Source organism: Bufo bufo, chromosome 3, assembly GCF_905171765.1.
Source record: "Bufo bufo chromosome 3, aBufBuf1.1, whole genome shotgun sequence".
Taxonomy (NCBI): Eukaryota; Metazoa; Chordata; class Amphibia; order Anura; family Bufonidae; genus Bufo; species Bufo bufo.
Window position 1 is genome coordinate 100,177,205 of NC_053391.1, and position 9,365 is coordinate 100,186,569.

General features: G+C 44.0%; 1 protein-coding gene and 3 non-coding genes across 4 annotated transcripts in view; all 4 read left to right on the plus strand.

Moving 5' to 3' along the window:
• The window catches only part of RPL23A (ribosomal protein L23a), a 7,340-nt gene extending 2,312 nt beyond the window's left edge, over window positions 1-5,028 (plus strand). Inside the window, exons 3-5 of the mRNA XM_040423402.1 lie at window positions 3,099-3,275; window positions 3,457-3,526; window positions 4,958-5,028. Of these exons, the coding sequence (XP_040279336.1) occupies window positions 3,099-3,275; window positions 3,457-3,526; window positions 4,958-4,972 (262 nt within the window). The 3' untranslated portion in view covers window positions 4,973-5,028. The remainder of the gene's footprint in view (window positions 1-3,098; window positions 3,276-3,456; window positions 3,527-4,957) is intronic.
• On the plus strand, window positions 154-225 carry LOC120996827. The gene has a single exon (XR_005777926.1). It is a non-coding gene; the product is annotated as a small nucleolar RNA Z17 (small nucleolar RNA).
• Window positions 3,317-3,384, plus strand: LOC120996820. The gene has a single exon (XR_005777921.1). It is a non-coding gene; the product is annotated as a small nucleolar RNA SNORD42 (small nucleolar RNA).
• LOC120996819 lies at window positions 4,750-4,814 on the plus strand. The gene has a single exon (XR_005777920.1). It is a non-coding gene; the product is annotated as a small nucleolar RNA SNORD42 (small nucleolar RNA).
• Window positions 5,029-9,365: the final 4,337 nt, after the last annotated feature.

Genomic DNA, 9,365 nt, shown 5'->3' on the forward strand with positions numbered 1-9,365 from the left:
TCTGGTGTCAGACTCCTCATGTAACACATGGGGGTGCAGCAACCAGTACCACCTCATCCTCCTTGGGTATACTGGACAGCATGCATATCATCATTTTCACACATCTCCCGCATGGGACATTGACTCTTACTTTGTAGTTATAAATGCAGCAGTGGCACAAATGATGTATCTTATAGCGATCAAAGCCTGAATGTCTGTGATTGCACTTATTTCTGCTGATGTGCCACTAGTGTCTTACAAGCCCAGTCGTGCATTTACACGGGTGGTCATGAGACTTGCTGCTATTTCTCAAGTTGTGATAAAAAAAAACCCTGCTTTATGACCGCAATGTGTACACGCTTAGTACACCAAAAGAGGGTTAGATACTGTGACCCTCTTCTGAATGTCATTTGCCTGATTTTCTGTAATGAGGCCCATGTCACAACAGTTGTGTATTGTGCTTCTTGCAGGGGTATTCCAGGATTTTGCTATTGATGGCCTGTCCTCAGGATAGGCCATCAATATCAGATTAGAGAGGTTGATCTGCTCACAGTGACAAAGATGGGTGCTCATAGAGGACAGGGGTCATTCCAACTATTTGAAAGATTCTATGGCACACCTAAGTCTTAATTTGTGATATAAGTTTTCAGTTCATTTTGTATATTCAATTCATATCCACAAATTCCACATATACATTTTTATCAGGCCATATAATGTCCCAACTTTTCGGTTCAACAAAAGACCTTTGTCAAGGGATCTGTGGCCAGGAGTGGAGTGGCATGTTCTGGACAGGACCGCGTAGAATACTTATATCCCAAATTAAAAGCCTCATTAAAGGGGTTGTCCGGGTTCAGAGCTGAACCTGGACATATCCAGAATTTCACCCAGGCAGCCCCCCATGACTTGAGCATCGGAGCAGTTCATGCTCCGATGCGCTCCCTTGCGCTGGGTCCCTGGATCGCTGGGCTTTTTTTTATTATAACACACTGCTGGGTGGAGACTTCCGCCCAGCAGTGATGTCACCGGCTTTGATGGGCAGGCTTTAGCACTGCCCTAGTTTTACAGGCTAGGGCAGCACTAAAGCCCGCCCATCAGTGCTGGTGATGTCTCTGGGCTCACTGCTGGGCGGAAGCCTCTGCCTGGTGGTCCTAAGGAGAGCCCAGTTCGTCACCGGAACTCCTCAAAATGCCTTTGCCCTGCACGATTCAGCACAGGGCAAAGGAGTGCATCGGAGCATGAACTGCTCTGATGCTCAAGTCAGGGGGGCTGCCTCGGTGAAATTCTTGGTATTAACAGACTTAGGTGTGCCATAAAATATATCAATATGAGATTGTCAGGGGGTGGTGACATTCTGCACCCATGCTGAGCAGCTCCGGCCCAGAACTTCACAGCTCCATCCGTAGTGTAGTTGCCAGAGCAGGTACTCGCATGGCTGCTCCCATTGAAGTGAATGTCCACTGCACAATGGATGAAGCTGTGTAGTTCCCGAGCTCCACTGAAACAGCTGATATGATGGGGTGTTGCCTCGTTTGTGAGGGGCTTATTTGCAGGGCGATCTGTAGTTTTGATTTATACAATTTTGGAATTTAACATTTTGACCACTTTTCTAAATTTTGGGGGGTGGTGAATTGATGAGAGAACTGCAAATCATGCATTTTTTTTTTTCTGTTAGGCCACTCACAGTACAGGATAAATATATTTAATTTTTAAAGGTTCAGAGGTGCAAATGATTTTTTTTTCTTTTCTATTTGCTAAGGGGGCAATTTTAATTATATTTCAATTTCTTTATTTTTATTTTTAAACTTGAAGCCCCCCAGCAGAATTGAATGTTAGATCTTCAGATTGCTTTGCCCTTACACTGCAGTGAATTAGTATTGCAGTGTGACAGATATTTTTTAACCCCTCCAGCCCTATTGTACTAAGCATTCTGTATTCAGAATGCTATTATTTTCCCTTATAACCATGTTATAAGGGAAAATAATACAATCTACACAACACCTAACCCGAACTTCTGTAAAGAAGTTCGGGTCTGGGTACCACAGTCAGTTTTTTATCACGCGCGTGCAAAACTCAACGGAACGCAATCAGTCAAAAATGACTGCAATTGGGTACCTACTCGCGCAGGTTTGCCGAAACGCATCCGGACACGCTCGTGTAAAAGAGGCCTAATACTTAGTACCTCTATATGAACCATCTGCCAGTCTAATACCGCCTTAAAGAGGTTATCCAAGACTATTAAATGTCACCCATATGCCCGAGCCCCTCACACTGAATCTACTTACCTGGCTTCCCGCACTGCTGCTTCTCAGTGTGTGAAAACATCCGGGGGGGGGTTGTCGCAGCAGCCAATGGCAGGTGGTGACGGGGACTAGCGTCACCCGTGATGCTAGGGAGGCTCATCCCCGCCTGCCATTGGCTGACTTTACCTCCCTCCCCGACATCGGGTGTTTTCATCCGTGCCAGAGGAGAAGCAGGAACTGGGAGCGAGGCAAGTATATTTAGTGAGGGGCCTGGGCATATGGGGGACATTTAATAGTCTTTGATAACCCCTTTAAGGCTTACCCCTTGAAACTTTGCACACAACTCATTTTCAACCTCCCTATAGTTCTGGGGACTGGAGATACTGCCTTCATGGGAGTGCTTGGCTATGCCAACCTGATACTCATGAGACTGGTTGTGTTTTTGTTTTGGTGTTTGTTTTGTTTTTTGGGCCAAATGGAGTCTTTGGTATTTAAGTCTCATGAATGCCTTATCAAAATGTAACGGTAACCTGTTGCACCTCTTTAATTTGGGCCATCTATCAGAAGTAGTAAACGGCCAATTTACTCTGGGACCCATTGAACACCCCATTGATTTCCTTGTAAGTAGTCATGAGATCTTAGATCCTCCAATGGTCTGTTCACTCATGGTGGTTTTGACCCATTAGTAAAGTTCTGCAAAGTTCAAATTTGGATTGGTATATAACTGGCAGAGGGAAAGACCAGGTGCTGGGTTTTTATTTCTGCGTTCGAGAGGGTAAATCTGCATGGAATACACAATTATACGATCATACTTTGGGCAGGGGCTCCTCATGAGAATACATTTGTTATTGAATAGTTCTCAATGTTCTTCTCTTTTAGGCTTGACCATTATGCCATCATCAAGTTCCCTCTGACCACAGAGTCGGCAATGAAGAAGATAGAAGACAATAACACTCTGGTTTTTATTGTGGATGTCAAAGCCAACAAGCACCAGATCAAGCAGGCCGTGAAGAAACTGTACGACATTGACGTGTCCAAAGTGAACACGCTCATCAGGTGAGCGAGCAAAGCTATGAACGTGCAGTCTGCTGGTAAATATGCACATGATGGAAATCTTATTCTGGCTGATGTCACCTTGATGTTTCCAAAGGAACCACTGATGCATGAGTAAAGAAGTGAAGGCATGTATGTGTATGACTAGCCTATCTAATGTAAAATTTAAAAAACATTTTTTCAGGCCTGATGGCGAGAAGAAGGCATATGTCCGTCTTGCTCCAGACTACGATGCCCTTGATGTTGCCAACAAGGTAAATTTCCTGTTCATGTGTGCTGCTGCTTTAGGCCTCATTCACACAGGTGTTTCAGCTTTGTCACAGAATAGTGATATAACTCTATGCACCCATACTGTACCTCCAAATTCCACCGCCTGATTGTTATACTCGCTGAGAAATGCCAACCTACTTATATGGGAGAAGAGGGTGCCTTGTGGAGACCTGAGCCTCCTTAAGGCAGTGTAGAGCTGATGTTAATACCTGATCAGTGAGGGTCCAACACCTGAAACCCACACAATCAGCTGTTCGGTGTAGTGACTGTACCAGGTTACTACAGCTTATCTCCCGTTCACTTCAATAGATGAGCTGCAATAACCCAGTACAACCACTACACTGAGGGGAGCTGTGCTTCCTGTTCCATTCAAACTGCTAGTTTTAGTGCTAGAGCCTATAGGGAACAGCTGATTGGTGTGGGTGATGGAAGTCAGATCTTCACTGCTAGAATATTAATGACTAGGCATGAGCAAACCCGAACTTTACAGGTTCGACGTTCAGGTGGTGTAGGAATAAGGGTGTTGTCACCATACCAAAATTTTGATTTCGATACCACAAAAAAATATTGCGATACTCTATACCTGTATTTGTATTAAACGTTAGTTATCTTCATTGGCGCAGTGGCCACAGCCCCTCCCATCATTGGTGGCACAGGGGGGAGGGTGAGACTGCCTCCTTCTCCCCTGTGCTGCTGAGGAGAACATGGCACGTGCTGCTCTCAGCACACGCCATGTTCTGATACTAGGCTGCGCAGTAGCACAGCCTAGTATTGGTAAAAGGCAAATCCCAGAATCGAATCAATACCAGTACAAAAGTATCAATATCTCTATACCCGGTGCAACCAGTTTCGGATTCTGTTATAATAGAATATAAAATGGACGTTTTTAAGAGTCATTCCGTTTTGAGCCGTCATTATAGAAGTCTATGGCCAAGCATAACAGATCTGTCTGTCTGGTTTCCGTTTTCTGGCCTACATAATAAACGCTCATCCCTATTAATGACCTGTCCTGAGGATAGGTCATCAGTTTCAGGAGCTTGGCAAAACCCCTTTAAGGACCCAGTAGAGTCATACATTACAAGGTCACTCCGTTGATGTTGGAACCATGTAACGTGTTACTTACAAGTTCTTACATGAGTAATGGATTACTGACATATTTCTCACAAATGTTTGGCAAAACCTGATATTCTCCAGTAATGCTAACTTGGTGCATATGATGTAAACTTACCCTGTCTGAATACATTGATGTGTTCAAAGGAACCACTGATGCACCATTGACCCAGTGACAAGAAAGTAAATGTTGGCACCATCTTTGCTATGTAACTTTTCTTGTACACATCAGAATTGATCAGGCACCTTTTATGATCAAGATTGTGTGAAATGTGTTCTAATTTTTTTTTTTTTTTTTTTTTTAGATTGGCATCATCTAAACGCAACGCCAGATGTTCTGTACAGTAATAAATCCAATAAAAAAACATTTTGTTTGTCTTTGTGAATGATCTGTAGATGTGGTGTAGAATGTACAAGCAGCAAGCTCCTCTTCTGGTGAACGTGTGAAACACGTGATTTCAGCAGTCTGTCACGTGTTGTGCATCCATTGAGAGAACTTGATAAAGGGGTTATCCAACATCACATCAGAGTGGATGAACCTCAGTGGTGCTTACTGTTCCACTGCTGGCTCTTTATCTCCTTGGTGCGCTAATATCCACATCCTGTTGATGAGGGGCATGTGGCCACTGCAGCCAATAGCTGGCCTTCGAGCTGACCTGCTCCCCTTGCGTCACAACAAATGGTCACATAACACAAGTAAAGCAGGTATCTGTAGTGGCCAGGTATTGACTACAGGGGTCATGTGCCCCTCCAACAGGCTAATATCAGAAAACCAGGGAGGTGATGAGCCAGCTGTGGAGCGTTGGGGACCTGGTAAGTATGATCACCACCCTGGGTTGACCACTTTGAGTTAAGATGTAATGTAATCATTAGACTACTTGCTGCAAAATTTAAGCCACAGATTGCTGAAATCAGCATGGCTAATGCAACTTGGGCCTCGTTCACATTTCTGTGTCCATGCAGAAATCAGCCCCTTTAGGGGCCTTGAATAGAGATGAGCAAAGTGAGCTTTGGATGCTACATCCAAAGCGGGTTTGCTAAAAAAAAAAAAAAAATTGTTACAATACTGTTCGGAGATTAGTCTCTGTGCAGTACTAGAATGTATGGGTTCTGATGAGCCCAAGTAAGTTTATTCACCAAGTCGCGTGAGACTGTTGAATAACTTTGGTAGTTGATTATTAAAGTGAAAAACAACTTTGCTTTAGTTCTGAGTGGTACCTTGGAACCGAAGCAGAGTTTGGTTCTAAGGTTTTTCACTGTTATTCAACTTCAGCTGTGCCTATAAATTCTAATACTGTACAGAGACGAATGTAGCATCTGAAGTTGCTTCGCTCATCTCTAGTCTTGAAACATGCTTTCTGAGTTGCTTGTACCATAGACTCCAATAAATTACTTTTGCAGTCTATGGGCTGCCTGTCAAGCCCTGCCACTGGCACACCTTAGCAGGCAGCTTAGTATGACAGGCCTGGGAGCCTTCACGATGCACCATGCTATCATATCAAGGGATCCAAGCACCATGATTTTCCCATTGGGCTCCAACTGGAGGACAGAGGCTGTCCACTCCCTCTGACTGCTTAGATCATTATGCCCAACCTGCGGCCCTCCAGCTGTTGCAAAACTACAACTCCCCAGCCTGCTTAGACAGCCTACAGCTATGGCATGCTGGGAGTTGTAGTTTTGCAACAGATGAAGCGCTGCAGGTTGAGCTTAGATGAAGCAGTTGCTACTTGTGGCTACTGAGGAGTTAAATTACGGAGATTGGACTTCTCTCTGATCCTGTGACCAGCTGTCAGCTGCATTATACAGCCAGCACCTGCATTGTATGGAGTGAGCTCCATACATCACAATGATACAGCATATGTATGGCATTAAGGAGTTAAAATGGACCAGTCACAGGGGGGCCTGGCTAGCAGCACATGAAGGCGGTTGTGTGAACCCTGAGCTTTCAGCGGCTCCAAAGTGGTTAAGTGCCTCAGACGGTGTACCATCTGTACAGGCACCGAGAACCATGCCAAGAGGAAGAGCTGATGGAGCTTACCAGCTTTTTCCCTGCTGCAGATGCGATCCAAGATGGTGCCTCCTGCGTGTCGGACATAGCTGCGTCCCGATCCTTAGCTCTTCATCCAGCTTCTCCACACTCAAGAGGTACCCCCTCCTCCCTACACAGACCTCAGTAGCTCTGGCAACCCCTGCCCAACATTGCTGTAATAGCAGCTGATGACTACCTATAAAATTAGGTATTTATTAATGAAGCATAATATGTATGTATTCATTTAATGAGCCTTAGTCCTTAGCATAAGACAATCAGTAGGATATACAGTTGTGGCCAAAAGTTTTGAGTGACAAATATTGGAAAAGTTGCTGCTTAAGTTTTTATAATAGCAATTTGCATATACTCCAGAATGTTATGAAGAGTGATCAGATGACTTGCATAGTCCTTCTTTCCCATGAAAATTAACTTAATCCCAAAAAACCTTTCCACTGCATTTCATTGCTGTCATTAAAGGACCTGCTGAGATCATTTCAGTAATCGTCTTGTTAACTCAGGTGAGAATGTTGATGAGCACAAGGCTGGAGATCATTGTTAGGCTGATTGGGTTAAAATGTCAGACTTGACATGTTAAAAGGAGGGTGATGCTTGAAATCATTGTTCTTCCATTGTTAACCATGGTGACCTGCAAAGAAACGCGTGCAGTCATCATTGCGTTGCATAAAAATGGCTTCACAGGCAAGGATATTGTGGCTACTAAGATTGCACCTCAATCAACAATTTATAGGATCATCAAGAACTTCAAGGAAAGAGGTTCAATTCTTGTTAAGAAGGCTTCAGGGTAGGAAGCCATTGTCATTGCTACTAGTGAATTTATACATGTCCTTATGCTATATGTACCAGAACATAGATGTACTGTTTTGTTGTTCAACCTTTTATGTTTGTTCACTAAGTACACTTGTATGTACGCTAAAGTCATGATGATGAAAGAAAATATAAATAAAGATTTGATTTAAAAAAAAAAAAGGCTTCAGGGTGCCCAAGAAAGTCCAGCAAGCGCCAGGATCGTCTCCTAAAGAGGATTCAGCTGCGGGATCGGAGTGCCACCAGTGCAGAGCTTGCTCAGGAATGGCAGCAGGCAGGTGTGAGCGCATCTGCACGCACAGTGAGGCGAAGACTTTTGGAAGATGGCCTGGTGTCAAGAAGGGCAGCAAAGAAGCCACTTCTCTCCAAAAAAAACCCATCAGGGACAGATTGATCTTCTGCAGAAAGTATGGTGAATGGACTGCTGAGGACTGGGGCAAAGTCATATTCTCCGATGAAGCCTCTTTCCGATTGTTTGTGGCATCTGGAAAAAGGCTTTTCCGGAGAAGAAAAGGTGAGCACTACCATCAGTCCTGTGTCATGCCAACAGTAAAGCATCCTGAGACCATTCATGTGTGGGGTTGCTTCTCATCCAAGGGAGTGGGCTCACTCACAATTTTGCCCAAAAACACAGCCATGAATAAAGAATGGTACCAAAACACCCTCCAACAGCAACTTCTTCCAACAACAGTTTGGTGAAGAACAATGCATTTTCCAGCACGATGGAGCACCGTGCCATAAGGCAAAAGTGATAACTAAGTGGCTCGGGGACCAAAACGTTGACATTTTAGGTCCATGGCCTGGAAACTCCCCAGATCTTAATCCCATTGAGAACTTGTGGTCAATCCTCAAGAGGCGGGTGGACAAACAAAAACCCACTAATTCTGACAAACTCCAAGAAGGGATTATGAAAGAATGGGTTGCTATCAGTCAGGAATTGGCCCAGAAGTTGATTGAGAGCATGCCCAGTCGAATTGCAGAGGTCCTGAAAAAGAAGGGCCAACACTGCAAATACTGACTCTTTGCATAAATGTCATATAATTGTCGATAAAAGCCTTTGAAACGTATGAGGTGCGTGTAATTATATTTCACTACATCACAGAAACAACTGAAACAAAGATCTAAAAGCATAGCAGCAAACTTTGTGAAAACTAATATTTGTGTCATTCTCAAAACTTTTGGCCACGACTGTAGTGTAGAACAGCTTCCCCCTGCCTTCTTAATAGCGAGCACTGAATGCCCACCCATAGTGCACCGGGCATACAGACAGAACTTACACTGTCAGCGAACACCGCTAATATAATAAAATATATTTTATCTTATATTTACATTTTATTTTATATAAAATTGGTCTTTTACCCCCCTATATCTGTGTGCTTGTCTTTATTACTATTGGACGCCCTTGTAGTAAATGCTGTATAGACCCCACCTTAGGCTACTTTCACACTTGCGTTTGGTGCGGATCAGTCATGGATCTGCACAAACGCATCCGTTCAGATAATACAACTGCATGCATCCATTCAGAACGGATCCGTTTGTATTATCTTTAACATAGCCAAAGTCAATGGGGGATGGATCCGTTTTCTATTGTGTCAGTGAAAACAGATCCATCCCTATTGACTTACATTGTGTGTCAGGACGGATCCGTTTGGCTCAGTTTCATCAGATGGACACCAAAATGCTGCAAGCAGCATTTAGGTGTCCGCCTCCAAAGTGGAATAGAGGTGGAACGGAGCCAAACTGATGCATACTGAGCGGACCCTTATCCATTCAGAATGCATTAAGGGCAAAACTGATCCGTTTTGGACCGCTTGTGAGAGCCCTGAACGGATCTCGCAAACGGAAACCAAAATGCCAGT